A 19,001-nucleotide genomic window follows, 5' to 3' on the forward strand; every position below is an offset into this window, starting at 1 on the left:
GAGGGACGGCCAGGGCGGCGAGAGAGGAAGCTTCTTCGCGGCGCTACGGCGTTGGCACTAGTCTCTAGAAAAGAAGTCAGCTCTGGTTCGGAGAAGCAGCGGCTGGCGTGGGCCGCCCGGGGAATGGGCGCCCTCGTGACCTAGTGTCGCGGGGCAAAAAGGGTCTTGCCGGCCTCGCTAGTGCAGGGGCCGATCTGGGCTCCCGAGCACGGCGGGGGAGCCTTGGGAGCCGCCGCAGCAGGGGGCACAACCAGAACCTGCCTGAGCGCCCGGGACCATGAACGGGGAGGCCATCTGCAGCGCCCTGCCCACCATTCCCTACCACAAGCTCGCCGACCTGCGCTACCTGAGCCGCGGCGCCTCGGGCACTGTGTCGTCCGCCCGCCACGCAGACTGGCGCGTCCAGGTGGCCGTGAAGCACCTGCACATCCACACCCCTCTGCTCGACAGGTAGGCAGCCAATGGGATTCTCGGGAAGAGCCCCCAACTATCCTGCATCCCCTCAAGCCCCCTGACAAGCGGGCTCTAGAGCCCAAATGGCAGTGACCGCTTGGGGCCGGCCCCACCTCGTCACCTCTAGGCAGCCCTTAAAGCTTTGGAGGTAGGGAGCACCGACCCTTCAAGCTCTCGCACGGTAGGGAGCACGCACTTCTCTGGAGATGCAGCAGTTGCATTCCTCCACGCATCTCTCCATTTCCCTTTCTCTCCTTCCCTCTTACTCCTAAGCGTTCTCTCTCCGTACTCCAAAAATCAGCAATCACTGCCTAACTCTAAACGCCGGGTTTATTGAAATTGGTGTGTGTTTATATGTAGTGGGTGTGGGTTTTGCTTGCTTTGTTTTTTCCTTATTTTTGAAATCGGGCTGTAGGGCTGCAGAGTCCAGTAGGTAGCCCTTAGCCACAGGTGAGTACTGAGCACTTGAAATGTGCCCGTCCGAACTGAAATGTGACCTAAGTGTAAAATACCAGAGTTCGAATGCTTAGTATTTATTTTTAAAAACTTGTAATATTTTATTAATATTTGTTTATTGATTATATGCTGAAATGATAATATTTGTGATATCTTGGGTTAAATATAAGATTAAAATTCATTTTAATGTGTTTCTTTTTACTTTATGTGGCCATGAGAAAATTTTAAATTGTATGTGGTGGTTTTCACATTATATGTTTATTGGACAGAGCTGCTTTAGAATCTAGGATGTTTTGCTTTTTATTGTTTTTGTTTTGTTTGTGGTTTATTATGTGTTATCAGGAATGTTTTATATCAAACTCAATACAATTCAGTTTCTCCCACTCTCAGTTTCTCTCACGGGAAGATTGTTAAGTAGAGGAAATGTGTGCTATTTTTGCCACAATAAATTGAACCAAAAGACTGTTAAATGGCCAGAAATTGTAAATGGCTTTCACTTACTGGTTTGTACAGGTTTTAAGGGAAGGTTAACATTAGTTTCTGTTTTCAGAAGAACATTACAACCACGTGCCATAGACCTGTAACTGTGTATTAGTCAATGGGTCTGGTCACTAGTCTTGTGTATTTTACTTCCTACAGGGATTTAACTAGGCCCAGCATTCAGTTCTTAGTGAGTTAACATCCATGATTACAACATTCTCTTTTCCTCCTCCTATATCTAATGTGAAAATACGTCATCACAGATGCCTGATTGGCCAGAAGCTGTGAGTATCCAGTATCAGATAAATTCCTCAGCTTCTGCCCTGCCAAAGTTACTGGATTTTCACCTACCTGTGACTTTTCTTCATTGTCTCACTGTCAGGCTTGGATGGCCTAAATGGCACAGGAGATCTGGGACACCTCTAGAGCTTGTTTCCACTTCTTTTCTATCATAATCCAGATTCAGTGATATACAAGGTGTGGTGTCTGTTTACTCTGGGCCTTATGTTCTGTGGCGCAAGTGCTGGGCAAGTGTGTATGTGTCTGTAGTCAACTTTTAAGGGTGGTGGTTGGTTAGAGAGGATGGATATATGTTAGAACCAGTTATGCAAACACTGTATGGAAATATAGCACTGATGGACCCAATAGGTATTGAAAAGCCAATTGATCCTCCCACTTTGGGTGCTGCTTCTCAGGATTTTAGTTTATCTAAGCTTTGTACAGTTTGGGGACCAAGAAGTGAAGAGGGAGTTTCTTTCCCATACTCATGAACAATTTTCATAGTCTAAAATTCTTCACTGAATTGGGTAGGAAATTAATTCTGTCTTCGAGGAAGCCATAAGACCAGTGAAACACTCTGGCATTACTGCATCACATTCTTTTTTCCAATTTGTTACTTAAGATCTTATCAGTGCAGTATTTATGTAGTCTGAGCATTAGACAAGGCTATGCAGTTGACTCACTGGTGTCTCTTTCCTCACTTATAAAATAGGAATAATAAATACATGTGTGTCTCGGGCTATGGAGAAGAATGTTTGCATTGTTCTTTGGGATGACCTGAAAGAAAAATAAGTTTATGCAATGTTACATGCCCTTATTTTAATGATTGGTGAATCAGTCTCCATAATCTGACTTGTGTCCGATGAGTGGACCTTCCCCAACAATCTTCCCACCCCTTATGAGTAATGAGTCCAATTGGTTGTTCAAATACCCTGTAGATGATGTAACTTTTTTGATTAAATTTTTGAGTTAATTTTGGTGATGTGACTATAGAAGCTGTATTTTACGCCTTTATTTTCAAAATATAAAAATCAATTTTTACAATCTTTTGGCTTTTAAAAAAAATTTCCTACTCACTCAATCTTGCCAAAAATCTATCTTCAAGAACTGTCCAACTATATTCTTTGATCAAGCAATAGGGTAGAAAGAATGCAGGCTTTAATGTCCCATAATTGCAATTCAAATCTGACGCCAACCCTGCCACTTATTAGTGTGACCATTAGAAAAGTATTAATTTTCCTGAGCCTCAGTGCCCTCATTTATGAAGTGGAGATAATGAAACTATGTTTAGAGGGTGATCTTAGGATGCTAGTGCATGCAAAGTGACTGACGTGTAATAGGGTCACAGTGGAAAGAAGAATGTCTTTTAATGGGAGGAGGAAAGAGTGTATGAAGTATCACTGAGACTTCTGCAGCATGCACTCTCTATTGTTCTTAGTATCCAGGAATCTTCAGGGTCATCCTCTGTTGTTGGCCCAAATCTCTTGGGGCAAATACAGAACTGTTTCCATCTAGGGAATAAACGTTTAATTGAAATGGGTCTCATAAACTGATATAATTGGTTTCCTAGCAGTTGGAGTATTAAGTGATTGAAGGACAGAGAATGAGAGAAGCTTTTCACTTTATGCCTTCTTGTTACTCTTGAATTTTAAGACATATAAATATATGACCTATTCAAAACATAAATGACCAAGATTCTTTTGCTTTGTTTTTTTTGTTTGTTTTTAAAAGCAATCCATCTTAGTCTGGTCTAGAATGTCTGTTGCTATTCATATTTCAACAGCCATTCATTCAGAGTTTGAGAGGTGTAAGAACTAACTTACCATCATTACTTACCTCATAGGCTTCTCCTGGAAACATTTCTATTTCTGTCATTGCTGCAACCAACATCCAGTCACTCAGGGTAAAAAAAATAATGATATCTCCCATTCCTTTTCATTTTTTGTTTAACCCCCTACAGTCAGTCACCACAACCCAGGCATTCTATTCACTTAGTGTTTTTCTTTCCATTTCCACTGCTACCTTTGTAGTTTTTAAGTTCACGTCTTAACTGGTATTAAAATCTCCTAACACCTGACTTTCAAACTCTACCACTTTCTACTAATCCTACATCTTGTTGCCAAATTAATCATCTTAAAATTTTATTCTACTGTCATTCCCTAACTCAAAAACTTTCAGTCACACCAGGTACGTTGTTGGCACACCCCTGTAGTCCCAGCTACTCAAGAGGCAGAGTAGGGAGGGCCAGTCTGGGCAACACAGCAAGATCTGGACTGTTTAAAAAAAAAAAAAAAAGTTTCCAGCGTGTATTCTGTATGTAAAAAAAAAAAAAAAAAACATCAAACAAACCATCAGTCACAATTTAGTGGCTGCTAAATGAAGTTTCACCACCCTAACCAGGCTTTAAGACTGAGAAATGGCCCTAACCTGTCTTATTCACCTTCACTCCTTTTATATTACATATCCTAATCTGCATTAAACAATTCACAATTTCCCAAATTTAGCCTTCCCTTTAACTTCCTTGAATTCATTTGATACCTACCTATTTGAACATCTGATACATTACTATGTCCAGGGCACTGTTCCAAGTGCTAGGCATTATACAGGTTAAAAAGAAAGCACATCCCCTCCTCAAGTGGAGGCCTCATTTGTCTTAGATACCCTCCAGTGTTTAAATTTTGTTCATTCTTATGGTACAGCTGGGATCAAAATCCTACTTTTCTGAAGACTGTAAATGACTCTCCTAACCTCAAATGTACTCTCTTTTCTCTGATTTCCCAATAGCTTCCTCTTCTTTTCTCTTTTGGTGGCATTTATTACCTTCTGCCTTGTATTTTTATTTTACTTAAAAGATTTCTGGGCAACTCAAAGGCAAAGACTATATCTTTTTAATTTATATATTTTCCATAATGCTGAGCATCATTCTTTATCCATAATAAAAGTTAAATGTGGCCAGGCAAGGTGGCTCACACCTGTAATCCCAGCACTTTGGGAGGCTGAAACTGGAGAGTCACTTGAGCCCAGGAGTTTGAGGCCAGCCTGAGCAACATAGTGAGACCTTGTCTCTACAAAAATAAAAAAATTTAAAAATAGGCATGGTTGCATGCCTGTGGGGCTTGCTGGCTGCTGGGGAGGCTAAGGTGGGAGGATGGCTTGAATCCAGGAGTTTGAGGCTGTAGTGAGCAGTGATCACACCACTGCACTGTAGCCTGGGTGACAAAGAAAAATAGAAAAAAAATAGTTAAATATATATTTGTTTTACATATGCATAAGCAAATGAACCTGGGAGCCAGTTACCCCAGCAATCTATTAATATTATTAAGCATTTACCTGTTCTCAGTGTTCTTTTCCTGAGTTCTGGTATATAACTTATAAATATTATTGACTTTTATGCAGCTATTAAATCTATAACATTTAAATGTTTTAATATTCGGGATATTTGGAAAATGTTTATATGGTATGCAACCATAAAATTTAATATAATATTCTGATAAAACATGTTCATTTGAATACAATGTATGTGTAAACTTAATTATGTAATTAGTTCAAGCACCTATTATTCTAACCTAGATAGACTTTATTAATTTAATACTATGTTCTTTCCCTTTCCTAGGAAAAGTACAATAATAATAACCTGTGTTTAGCACTTTTACCTGTCAGTGGCTTATAGAAGTTATTTTGGTCTCTAAACAGACTTGTGGAATATATAGGGTAGGTATTATTTGTGTTTTAAATATGATGAAACTAAGGTGCAGAGAAGTTGCATAATTTACATGAGGTCACATAGTTAATTAATGAAAAAAATCCAGGCTTAATCTTATAGGCATGATAATTGTATATTTTGTATTACTTGAAGTAATTATGCATTTTCTTCTCTTAGTGAAAGAAAGGATGTCTTAAGAGAAGCTGAAATTTTACACAAAGCTAGATTTAGTTACATTCTTCCAATTTTGGGAATTTGCAATGAGCCTGAATTTTTGGGAATAGTTACTGAATACATGCCAAATGGATCATTAAATGAACTCCTACATAGGGTAAGTATTACAAATTTTTAGTGGCCATAATTGCCATTTTTACTATTCAAACTATATTTTACTTTGATTTTATGTTTGATCAGATTATTTCGGGGTATATAGATGAATCAAAGAATAATGAAAAACTATCACAGGGATAAAATTTTACCTTTTGTGACATTTTTGTGTTGATTAAAACACTGTGGATTCAGGCCCTGTACTCTAGATTATTTTGCCTGAGTTACCATTCCTAACATTTATACCAAATTCTAGTATTTATATGCATATTACATGGGTAGAAATGGAAAAGATAAACTCTGCACACTGTAAAATCCACTAAGTGATATTTTATTTTATATTAATAGCAATTTCAAATTCAAATTTAATGTTACTAATACCAGTTCATGAAGTTCTGAATTAGCAGGCCAGATATTAATAAATTATCTCTGAATACCAGATACATTCGCTTTTCTAATAATAGACAGTGGTATGAGCCGTTTACCTTTTTTCCCAAGGTACCAATCACTTTCTCTTTGTGAATCCCATGAGTAAACAAATTCAGGGGTCCTCATTCTCAAAATATATGTATTCATTATTAATATTATCATGAGTCTGTAGTTTCAATAAATCTTTTTAAACCACTTGGTCCATTTTGTGAGGGTTGGCTTAATTAAAACTGTAATAATCTATAAAATCCAATCAATGGATACTCCTAAATGATAGTGTAACACAATGCCCTGTAACTGGCCAAGGGAAAGTGGGTGCCACTGTCAGTCAGTCATAGAGTAACTTCCTCTCTGTTTCAGAATACATCACATTCTATTCGTGACTTGTGATCATTTGAAACAAGGATGGAATAAGTAACTGGTGTCAGTCTGTAAGATTTGTATAACTACCACAGCAACCAAGATACAAATATTAATAAATCATAATTTCTCTTTTATTTTTGTTGAGAAATGAATATAAGTAGAAATCTAACATTTTCTTCCCACACCCCAGCAGATACTCTGGCACCCATAAATTTGCAGCTCACTGGACATTCTACAGCCTCCTCCAGGGGACTGCTAACTCCTGGAAAAAAAATCATTATAGAGTGAGCACTTCTCTCCTTGTCTCCATGATCACAAGCCTCCATATTACATTATGCTGCAGAGAGGCCTGGTAACTGCTTTAAACTGCATAATTTTCAGAAAAAGTTACCTTTTTTATAGATTAAAAGATTCAGTTTCTCTAGGGGACAGGGCTCTGTATGTACCAGAGAAAGTAATGTTCCACATTAGTCTTTTGTGTTTCATTTGGTTTCCTGTATTGCATTATTTAGGGTGGGATTTATCTTGACGTGCCCTCCCCCAACCTTACAAAATTCATTGAAAAAACTCAAGATGTATCATAAACAGTCTAAAATATTTTGAACCACTCCCCCTGCCAGATTGATCACTGAACTATAAGCTGACACATTTGCAGAAAAACTTCTCAAGATCAGTTTTGTACTTTCAGTAGAAGCAGTCTTTTTCATAGCATTTAGAAAAATGTGGCATGGTGCCTGGTGATTCATTGTTGATCTTCCCAAATTGCCTGGTCTTCCGAAGTATGTTCATTCTCCTGGGAAGCTACATTAACTTTTGTGTTCAGAAAACATTTATTTTAAGAAAGCTCAGATGGATGTTGAGTACTATGAAAAATAAAACGTTATGTTTTAAATGTGTCTATGCTGTATAGTTTTAGAAACAAAAATGATTGTCCCCTTCCACAAAAACAAATCAAAAGGCTAATTTTATAAGCTGGAATGCAGATAAATTAATTATATGATTAAATGTATGATAAATTAGTGCTTAGTCAATAAATATGGTCATAATTTATAACTGATGCAGTGATTATAATAAAGTCTGATTTTATATTAATAAAATTAAAATAAATTTTTGAATGAATGGCTTGGTATTTACTAGAAATAAATTGTGTGTAATTTTGTGTGTATTTGTGTGCGCTCAAATTACTTGATTAAGACATAGAATGGAGAGGTGGATGTGGGTGTAAGTATATGACTTTGGCTATGCATAGACACAAAATAACTGAGATCTGTGTCAGTTGAAGAAAGACCCAAAACCATGTAGTTGCATGACCAATATAAACTAAAAGGAAGTATTGGTGCTATAAAGTTATCATAACTTTCTCTAGAAAGTGAGGAAAGTAAGACACGTAAATGTTAAACCCTATCAAATTGACGCTATTTTATAAAAATGTGCATATGTTTTAACCTTAGTTTATACTGTATTTCCTCATGGAATATTTAACTTCTAAGTGTGAAACGTAGTGAAATTTGGACTAATTTTATTTTGTTTCTTTTCACATATATATGAAGAAAACTGAATATCCTGATGTTGCTTGGCCATTGAGATTTCGCATTCTGCATGAAATTGCCCTTGGTGTAAATTACCTGCACAATATGACTCCTCCTTTACTTCATCATGACTTGAAGACTCAGAATATCCTATTGGACAATGAATTTCATGTTAAGGTAATTACCTTTTTAAAAAGTTTATCTGTTTCCTTGTCCTTATAGTTTTAAAAATACTTTTTAGTTATTTCTTCAACCTAGACTGTTTCATATCTCTCGTTAGAGATAGGGACCAACGAATAGTAATTTCCGTAGCCCTTAATTTCTATCTTATATTCTCTTTCTTACTACTGCAGTTAGGAAGCTATTCCTAGACAGAGATAGAATTACAATATAAAATACAAAGCCATTATGTTTCTTCATTGAATTGTCAAGATCACCTTTTTTGTTTTATTTTTTATTTTAAAATTATTATATGTTTATAGGAAGATGCAAAGGTAATAAAGAGGTTTCATGTATCCGTCACCTGGTTTCCCACATTGTTATGCCACACATAATTATAGTATAATTTTAAGACCAGGAATTTGACATTAGTACAATGCGTGTACATAGTACCATTACTTTATCACATGTATAGATTTGTATAACCACAACAATCAAGGTACAGCACTTCTCATAACATCACCACAAAGATACCACTCATGCTACCTCACCCACTTCCTCTCTACCACAATCTGTACCTCTAACAACCACTAATCTGCTTTCCATCTCTTTAATTTTGTCATTTTGAAAATGCTATATAAGTCGAATCATATAGTATGTGATATTTTGAGATTGGATCTGTTCACATCACATAATGCTCTTGAGATCCATCTAAGTTGTGCTTGTAACAATAGTTGTTTTTTATTGATAAATAGTATTCCACAGTATAAATGTACCACAGTTAACCATTCAGGAATATTTTGGTTCTTTCCAGTTTGGGGTAATTATTTACAGAGCTGCTGTGAACAAAGCTATACAGGTTTATGAGTGAACATAAGTCTTCATTACTCTGTGATAAATGCCCAAGAATACAAATGCTGGGTCATATGGTAAGGGTGTGTTTAGTTTTTTTTGTTTTTTCGTTTTGTTTGATACAGAGTCTCGCTCTGTCGCCCAGGCTGGAGTGCAGTGGCCGGATCTCAGCTCACTGCCAGCTCCGCCTCCCAGGTTTATGCCATTCTCCTGCCTCAGCCTCTCGAGTAGCTGGGACTACAGGCGCCCACCACCACGCCTGGCTAGTTTTTTGTATTTTTTTAGTAGAGACAGGGTTTCACAGTGTTAGCCTGGATGGTCTCGATCTCCTAACCTCGTGATCCACTCGTCTTGGCCTCCCAAAGTGCTGGGATTGCAGCCTTGAGCCACTGAGCCCAGTCGGTGTGTTTAGTTTTTAAAGAAAGTATCCAACTATTTTCCAGAGTGGCTGTACCATTTTACATTCCACCAGCAATGTGTGAGAGATCCAGCTATTCCACATCCCTACCAGCATTTGTTATTATCACTGTTTTCTGTTTAGCTGTTCTAATAGATGCATAGTGATATCTCATCTTGTATTAATTTGCATTTTCCTAACTGCTAATGATATTGAACACCTTTTTATATGCTAATTTGCCACCCATACGTGGCTTTCAGTGAAATGTCTCTTGATGTCTTAAACTCATTTTCTAAAGGGAGTCCTTGGTTTTCTTACTGTTGAGTTTTGAGAGTTCTGTATAATGTTACAGTGGTAGTTCATCAGATATGTAGTTTGCAAATATTTTCTCCCAGTTATAGTTTATCTTTTCATCGTTTTAACAGGGACTTTCACAAAGCAAAAATTTTAATTTTGATGAAGTTCATTTTTTTTTCTTTTATGGATCATGCTTTTGCTGTCATCTCCAAGCACTTTTCACCAAGTTCTACTTACTGAAGATTTTCTTTTTTGTTATCTTCTATACGTTTTATAGTTTTATGTTACATATGTAATCTGTGATCCACCTTGAATTCATTTTTGTGTAAGATGCAGGACTTAAGTGCTGAAGACACTGGCTATTGTGATTTCACAGCTATTCTATATCTATCTGAATATAAATAAAAAGTAGTTTTTGAGTATTAATACTAAATGTAACTCACCGTATTTTTATATATCATTTTGCTATACTTCTTTTAATAACATGTAATCAGAAAATTATTGTAAATATAAAAAACGTTCAAAGACATCAGTAATAGAGAAGTTGAAACAACAGGGAAATTAAAACAAGAAATGTGAGAAAAAATAAGTGGGAAAAAGTTTTATTGAAGACACTCCTCTCCCTAGAAGAAAGCAGTAGGGGAAGAGAGAGAGAAGCAAGCTGCTGCCTCAGTATTGCTAAGAAAAAAAGAGACTCATCTATTGCATCAATTATAGAACCATCAAGTAGAAGTACCTTAATGGACACCTAGTTCTCTGAGCCCTCACTGCAACAATCCCTGTCTCCCAAAACAGTTATCCTGTAACAGGGAGTCTTAACATCCTAATTGAATAATTGTGACATTTTCTTAAATGATCAACCAAAATTCCTTCCTAGAGTGCTTCCACCCATTGATCCTACTTCAACTTTTTGTGATAAACAGAATAAATCCAATTTAGTTACTTCAACAGGACAGCCCTTTCAATATTTGAAGATAGCTATGAACTGTCTCCCAGCCCCTCACATACAAGTGCATTTTATCCATCTCCCTGATAAATAACCTTAGTTCCTTCAGTTCGTTTTCTTATTACATGGATTTTAATTCTTGGTGCTGTGTAGATGCATCTGTTTGTTTAAATCTCTCTCAAATGTTGATCGTCAGCACTGAACACAATACTATTTTTGATGTGGTTTGATGAATATAGAATTTAGTGAAAGTATCATTTCCTTGGCCCTAAATACTTAATAGTTCCTTAATAATTCATCAGCTTTCCAGGGGTAGTCATATCACATGGTTCAAATTGGGCTTAGTGTCAACAAAAAACCCATAGAGGTTCTTTTTCCCACATACTGTTGCTTAAGCCACCTCTTCTTATCGTGTACTTTACAGAATACTTTCTAGATATGATCTAATTTTATCTTGTTAAATTGGAGCAATTGCTTCAGTCTCTTAAGACCTTTACAAATGTTATTTCTGTAATCCAAAGATTTTACGTTTCTCTCCAAGTTTTGTGTGATGCTCAAATTTAATTAGCTATTTTTTTGTATCTTTAAATCATGATTAAATATGAACCAGTACAGAGCTCGAATCAGAGCTGTATCACATGGCCATAAGAACCTTCATCTGGGTCAATATCTGTCCTTTTGTTAATCCATGCTTTTGGAGAAGACTCATTCAGTTTGCCTGGAATACTCCTGAAAGTGCTATTATACAGCCCATATTTCTTGGTTCTGTCCTAAAAAATTTTATGAAAGTCTTTGCTTAACTGCTTTTCTTAGCTCTTCTCATGACTTACTCAGTCATCTTCTCCATCCTCATTTTCAGAGTGGCTTTCTCTCACCACCCGCCTAGTTCCTCTCTATTCTTTTACTTTGATTTATGCTTTCTCCATTATATTTTGCACCATCTGACATAATATTTTTTATAAATATATTTATTGACCATCTCCCCCAGTTAGAATGTATGCTCCATGAAGACAGAAATTTAGTCTACTTCATTACCTGCCACATAGCCAGCACATGCCATAAAGAAATATTCAATAATTATTTGCTGAATGAACAAATGTGCGCATTCCTGATCTTCTGTATATACCAGATAGGCCTACTAACTTAGAAGTCTAATACGTTTTTATTAAAGTGCATTAAAATATTTTATAATATACAAACCATTTATACATTTACTCTTTGACAGTATTACTACTGTCAAGAAAGGAAACCAGGCCAGGAGCGGTGGCTCATGCCTGTAGTCCCAGTACTTTGGGAGGCCGAGGTGGGCGGATCATGAGGTCAGGAGATCGAGATTATCCTGGCTAACACGGTGAAACCCCATCTCTACTAAAAAATACAAAAAACTAGCCAGGCGTGGTGGTGGGCGCCTGTAGTCCCGGCTACTCAGGAGGCTGAGGCAAGAGAATAGCATGAACCTGGGAGGCGGAGCTTGCAGTAAGCGGATATCACGCCACTGCACTCCAGCCTAGGCCACAGAGCGAGACTCCATCTCAAAAAAAAAAAAAAGAAACCAAATTGGTCATTCCTTTACTTAATGAATGTTTATGAAGCAACTACTATGTGCTGGGCATTGTGCCAAGCACTTGGGATGTATTACCCAAGATCAGAAATTGACTACTGTTCTGATATAATTTGGTTTTTGAGAATTTTTACTGGCCCTTTCATTTTCTATATACTTATAAAATACCCCTTTTTGCAAACTTTTTGAAATTTTTAAGCCAGGTGCTATGGTTTGAATGTGCCCCCTCCAAAATTCATACGTTGCCAATGTGATAGTGAAGAGGTAGGGCCTTCAAGGGGTAATTAGGCCATGAGGGACGGCTTTTCCATCCCTCCTGAATGAGATTAAGAACCAAAAAAAAAAAAAAAAAAAGCTTCATGCAGCTTTCAGGTAGCTTGCCTTTCTGCCTTCTGCCATTTGAGGAGGCCACAAGCAGGTGCCCACCAGACCAAATGTCAGTGGCTGGATCTTGAATCTCCCAGCCTCCAGAACTGTGAGAACAAATTTATCTTCTTTATAAATCACCCAGTCTGTGGTATTCTGTTATAGCAGCACAAAAGGACTAAGACAGAAATTGGTACAATATAAGTAAGGAGTTTCTATAACAACCATCTAAAAATGTGGAGGTAGCTTTGGAACTGCATAATGACATATAGGCTGAAATCATTTTTGAAATGGATGCCAGAGAAAGCCTAGATTGCCATGAAGGGAGCATTAAGGGCAATTCTATTGAGGGCTTTGAAGTGAAGAGAAGGGCTGTAGAGAAACCTTCATTCTTTTAGAGATTACTTGAGTGGTCATGAAGAGAATCTTGCTGGACATATGGACAGTAAAGACTATTCTGACAAACAGTCTCAGATGGAAAGGAAGAACATGGTATTAGAAACTGGAAGACAGGTCATTCTTGTGGTAAAGTGGCTAAGAACTTACCTGAACGATGTCTGTGTCCTGGGACTTTGTGGAAGACAGAACTTAACATTGAACTAAGATATTTGGCAGAAGAAATTTCCAAGCAACAAAGTGTTCAGAATGCTGGGTGGCATCTGTTAACTGCTTATAGTAAAATGCAAGAAGTAGAAATGACTTAAAGGTGAAATTTATAATCAAATGGGAATTAGAATGTAAAGATCTGGAAAATTCTCAGACTGACCATATAAAGAATAAAAAATTCTTTTTAGGAGAGAAAAACAAGAGTGTGGCACAGTAACTAGTTGATGAAGAAATTAGCATGGATAGAGGGAAGATAGGTGCTACTCATCAAGACAATGGGAGAATGACCCCAGACGCATTTCAGAGATATTCAAGGCTGCCATGCTTATCATCACAGGGCCAGAGTGTGTGTTCCTTGGTTATTCCAGTTGTGGTTCATATAGATCCAGATGTGGCTCATGTCACTGCTCCAGAGGGCAGTATGCCTTGGTGACAACCATGTGGTGCTAATTCTGCAGGCATGCAAAGTGCAAAAGCTGTGGAGGCATGGCTTTCTCCACCTAGATTTTAAAGAGTGCCTCGGAAAAGCTCAGGGCCCAGGCAGAGATCTGCTTCAGGGTGGATCCTTCACAGAGTCCCCACTATAAGGCAGTGCTTAGTGGAGCTATGGTAACAGGGCTACCCCTAGAACCTCAGACCAGTAGAGCCACTGGTGTGCAGCACCAGCCTGGGAAAACCAAAGCATGTGACTTGAATATGTAAGAAATGAAGCGTGGACTATATCTAGCAAAGCCATAGGGGCAGGGCTGCCCAAGGCCTTGGGGTTCAACCTCACCCCAGTGTGTCCAGATGGTAGTACATGGAGTCAAAGAAGATTATCCTCAAGCCTTAAGATTCAGTGTTGTTTGGTCTGTTGTATTTTAGACTGACTTGGGACCTGTTACTCCCTTTTTCTTTCCTGTTTCTTCCTTCTGGAATGGTAACAGCTATTCTATGCTTGCCCTACCATTTTATTTTGTAAGCACATAACTTACTTGATTTCACAGGCTCACAGCTAGAAAGGAATTTGCCTCAGGATGAATTTCACCTTGAATCTCACCCATATGATGTTTAGAAGAGACTTTGGACTTAGGCTTTGAAGTTGATACTAGAACAAATTGAGACTTTTGGGGGCTATTGGGCTGGAACGAATGTATTTTGTATATAAGAAGGACATGAATTTTAGGGGGGCCACAGGCAGAATGCTGTGATTTGAATGTGTCCCCTCTAAACTTCAGATGTTGGCAATGTGATACTATTAACAGATGGGACCTTTAAGAGGTGATTAAGCTGTTAGGGCTTCTCCTTTATAAATGAGATTAAGGCCCTTAAAAAAGAGAGACTTCATGCAGTGTTGGAGGATTGAAACACCAGAGTTTAAGGATAGGCTCCTACAAATATATCAGACTTATTCTTAGGTTCCTAGGTTACATACTTTAGAATACTCCATATATTTCTATAGGTTGCAAATGTTGATTTGCAAAGTCAACATTTTTTCCCCTTTTTAAAAAATCAGACTGGCATTCACTTTTCTGATATCCTATAATACCTCTCCATTTTGTCCCACAAGGAACACTAATAGCACTGAGGAGGTATTTGCAAATTATCTGAATAATTTGAAATATATAGTTGTATAACTTTTCAACTTCCTTAGACTTCATTTTCTTCATCTCAGACCAGAAACTATTCTTTTTTTTTTTTTTTTGAGACGGAGTCTCGCTCTGTCGCCCAGGCTGGAGTGCTGTGGCCAGATCTCAGCTCACTGCAAGCTCCACCTCCCGGGTTCCCGCCATTCTCCTGCCTCAGCCTCCCGAGTAGCTGGAGCTACAGGCGCCCGCCACCTCGCCCGGCTAGTTTTTTGTATTTTTTAGTAGAAACGGGGTTTCACCGTGTTAGCCAGGATGGTCTCGATCTCCTGACCTCGTGATCCGCCCGTCTCGGCCTCCCAAAGTGCTGGGATTACAGGCTTGAGCCACCGCTCCCGGCCCAGAAACTATTCTTGATAGAGAAAACAAAAGCAAAGTAATAATTACCTCTACTTTCTTTTTCATCCATCAATAGCGTATACTTGGTCCTTTTCTGTGAATTCAATTTTTTAAATCTTGATTATTTTTATTTTTTTTTCTTAAATTTACTCTTTTATTGTGGCAAATGAATGGAAGATTCATTTATTCTACCCCTCCTTTTTGGGGATGGAGGCCATAATTTTTTTTTGTCTCAAATTCATCTAAATGCTAATAAAAGTATGTATTTTGTTAAAATCAGTAAAAAATATAGGAAGTAAACAATGGAAACAAATGATGTGCTGCATGGAGCCCATTTCACTCTGCTGAATTCTAAAGTATGCAGTAAAATGTTCTAAGTAATTTAAATGTCTTTAAGGATTTCCCATACTCCCTTGTCAATTAAATATTATTTCTGTTCTTACATTTTGTCTTACATTTTTAAAAAATAAAGTAAAAAATAAGGAAGCTTTTAAATATTTAGTTATAAGATACTGTATAATATGTGCACAAGATTTACAATTGAAGCAAAACTGTACAGGACATATCAAAGGCACAGAATATTGTCACTGATAATTCTTTAGACACCTATTGTATTGGACATAAATATGCTTTATATGCAATTATACTGTTTCTATGAAATACTTCACTTAGTGATCAGCATAAAATTGTATAATAATTATCTTTACAATTTTGAGATTTTGCTTATTTCGTAATTTAAGAATGCTACCTTTAGGGCATTATGAATACAACTGTATAAACCAGAATTGTAAACAATGACCAGTGACAATTGCATGAGATGTGAGTAGAATTGGCAGCTCTGTGAGATGTAGAAAGCACATGGTACCAAGCTATATGTCATGACAAGGTGTGCAAGGTACACACTCATTGAGAATAACAGACAAAAAATGTCTGTCTTTAATTTTCAAAAATTAGTTTCTCTTTTGAAATTTGTAATGTTATATTAAACTTTAAGTCAGTATGTATTGCTTCTAGAGTTATTTGGCTCAGCACTATGGAATTTAATTTTGTAAAAAGTTGGTGGAATATATAGAAATAAAATATTAAAATATATTACATTTTCTCTGGTTTGATATCTAAATACAGTGAATATACACAAAGATAGTTGACTTTTGGACTTTTTAAAGAGGAAATTTCTTAATTCAATTATTTGCTCTTTTCCCTTACAGATTGCAGATTTTGGTTTATCAAAATGGCGCATGATGTCCCTCTCACAATCACGAAGTAGCAAATCTGCACCAGAAGGAGGGACAATTATCTATATGCCACCTGAAAACTATGAACCTGGACAAAAATCAAGGGCCAGTATCAAGCATGATATATATAGGTATAATAAGGATTGCTTTTTCTCAGAGTTAACCTTGTCTCAGACACAAAATTAGTCAACCAGAATTTTGAAGCTACATTTTAAACTGTGATTTTTATTCTTCTCTCATAGTTGTGGTGAAAATAAACTTGAGGCCACGGTGATTAATATTTTTCAAAGTAAAGAAATTTAATGATTTACTTTAAGAAACTTTTACATCCTTTAAGAAATTTTAAAGCATCTCTTCTTATCCTATCAATTTATAATATAATAGTTAAGGATTTTTATCATATGTGACTTGAAAATGCAGAGGGAAACAGTAGTTCCTAACATTTTAGCTTTAAGTTTCTCAACCTGTTCAACCTTTCAGCTTTTGATATCTATACATCTTTTTAGATAAATAGACCAACTCTTAATCATACTGGGGATGTTTCTATTTAAAGAATCCCTAATATTTGTATATGTGTGAATTTTTTATACAACAAATCGATGGATTTGATCGTATTTTCATATTTCCGATGCATATTATAGTCTCATAATGCAGTAATAAGCATAACACATTGTTCTTGACACTGGTTATTTAACCAGAATAAAAGGAAGATGATTATTTACATAGGTTTAAGAGATGGGGACATTCACCTCATGTGTAAGTTACTCTTATCTCTTTTAATATACTAATGAATGCAAAAGCACACTCTCTAAATTTGCTGTGAACACATTGTATAGTCCTTTAAATGGCTTTTTGCCATCTTTAATAAATAACCTGTTAATGAATCATTTTAGGAACAAATGCCATATCTCTACCAAAAAACTATATATTTAATTAAATTGCATATTCCTTTTCTTCAAAAGCATTTTAATTTTTGTTATTTCTCATTAAATCCAAAGCCAGCCAATCCATTTTAGTGGCTGCACTAAAACAATTCATATAGTGTCTTTTACATTCACATTGTATGAATATAAAAAATTGCCCTTTTATATTTTGTTTTCTGATATTTTTAATTTATTTTGAATGATGTACTGAGGGGAGGGGAAATGTATTTACAGCTTCCTAAGGTAAAGATCATGTTCTACTCAACAATTCTTGAAAACTGGTTTGATTCTATAAAAATGGGCCAATTTAAATCTACCAGTCATTCATTTTGTAAATTTTCTCTTTATGTTCAATTTCAATATTCTCTGTCGGGGAAATATGGGGAAATATTATTCCTTTATTTGGGTAGGAATTCCCTCTGTACTCCTCGCTCTCCCTGTAACAAAAGGTGTTGGTAGTAATAAATTCTATGTGTCCATTTTGAATGCATGGTTAATGTTGGGGTGTGGCAAAATTCTTATATCCTATTTAACCATTTATTCTAATTATAAACTCTATGCAGCTTAACCCTGTAATTGACATCTGAAGTTAAACTGTAGGCAGGATATTTCTACTACCAAAGAAGATAGTGCTGAGAGCAGAAAAAAGGCAGTAGAACAGAGCTCCATGAGACAATTTTTTTCTTGATGTTTGTTCTTTGTGAAAAGTAATATCATTTAATTAAAGGGCATAGCTTATCTGAGTGTTCAAGAATTAATCCTAGTATTAAATCATCCACAAAAAGTTAATCTTGCATGTAACGTTAAGCTTTTATTACAGTAATTTCCTAATTTTTTAACTTAAAATTGATTTTCTTTCAAAACTAGATGAGCATTTGTCATCTTCATTGTATACAGTAATTCTTTGCTGCCTTATCACTTTCAAAAATGGTATCTTCACAGTCAGCTTTTAAAAGTAGTGCTATTTTAGTTTATTAGATAGAGTTCATTTAAAATATATAACATGTATGTTCTTATGTTAAACAGCTATGCAGTTATCACATGGGAAGTGTTATCCAGAAAACAGCCTTTTGAAGGTAAGTATGTGTTGACTTTTTTATGCTCAATAACATCATGTTAGTAGGTCACTCTCAGAACTATCTAAAAATCATGTTATTTTAAATCTGCTTATTCATTTTGTGGAAGAGACACTAAAACGACAATTTATCAATTGTGAATGCATCACATACTGCAAAATATACTGGGTTAAGGATCCAGTTGTGAGTCTGCTATATACTGGAAAATGTACTGGATTAAGGATCAGGAAAACCCAGATTTTAATTCTTGTTCTGACAGTAATTAACTCTGTGATCAAGTCACAAAATCTCTTCAGTCCTCATTTTTGTCACCTGCATAGTAAGAATTTTAAATTACTATTTCCAAGTTCTAGTCTAGCTGTAAAATTATTTATATGATAATTTAATTACTACTCCCTCTATAAAGACTAGCAAATATTGAAGACTAATCTGTCCTTTTTATTCCCTGAAAATATTGTTTATTTCTTTATTCTGAGGTTTGTGTAGGTCAGCTTGTTGTGTAACAAAAAACAACCTTGGAATCTCCATAGCTTATGAAATAAACATTTATTTCTCATTCACATTAAATATTAGTTGCTGTAGCCCTTCTTAGTTCGGCTA

General features: G+C 36.4%; 1 protein-coding gene across 1 annotated transcript in view; it reads left to right on the plus strand.

Moving 5' to 3' along the window:
* The first annotated feature begins 2 nt into the window (after positions 1-2).
* Positions 3-19,001, plus strand: part of RIPK2 (receptor-interacting serine-threonine kinase 2) — a 37,696-nt gene continuing 18,697 nt past the window's right edge. The window contains exons 1-5 of the mRNA XM_011982599.1: positions 3-450; positions 5,549-5,702; positions 8,041-8,196; positions 16,376-16,533; positions 18,352-18,401. Of these exons, the coding sequence (XP_011837989.1) occupies positions 278-450; positions 5,549-5,702; positions 8,041-8,196; positions 16,376-16,533; positions 18,352-18,401 (691 nt within the window). The 5' untranslated portion in view covers positions 3-277. The remainder of the gene's footprint in view (positions 451-5,548; positions 5,703-8,040; positions 8,197-16,375; positions 16,534-18,351; positions 18,402-19,001) is intronic.

This window comes from Mandrillus leucophaeus, unplaced genomic scaffold (genome assembly GCF_000951045.1).
Source record: "Mandrillus leucophaeus isolate KB7577 unplaced genomic scaffold, Mleu.le_1.0 Scaffold1056, whole genome shotgun sequence".
Classification (NCBI taxonomy): domain Eukaryota; kingdom Metazoa; phylum Chordata; class Mammalia; order Primates; family Cercopithecidae; genus Mandrillus; species Mandrillus leucophaeus.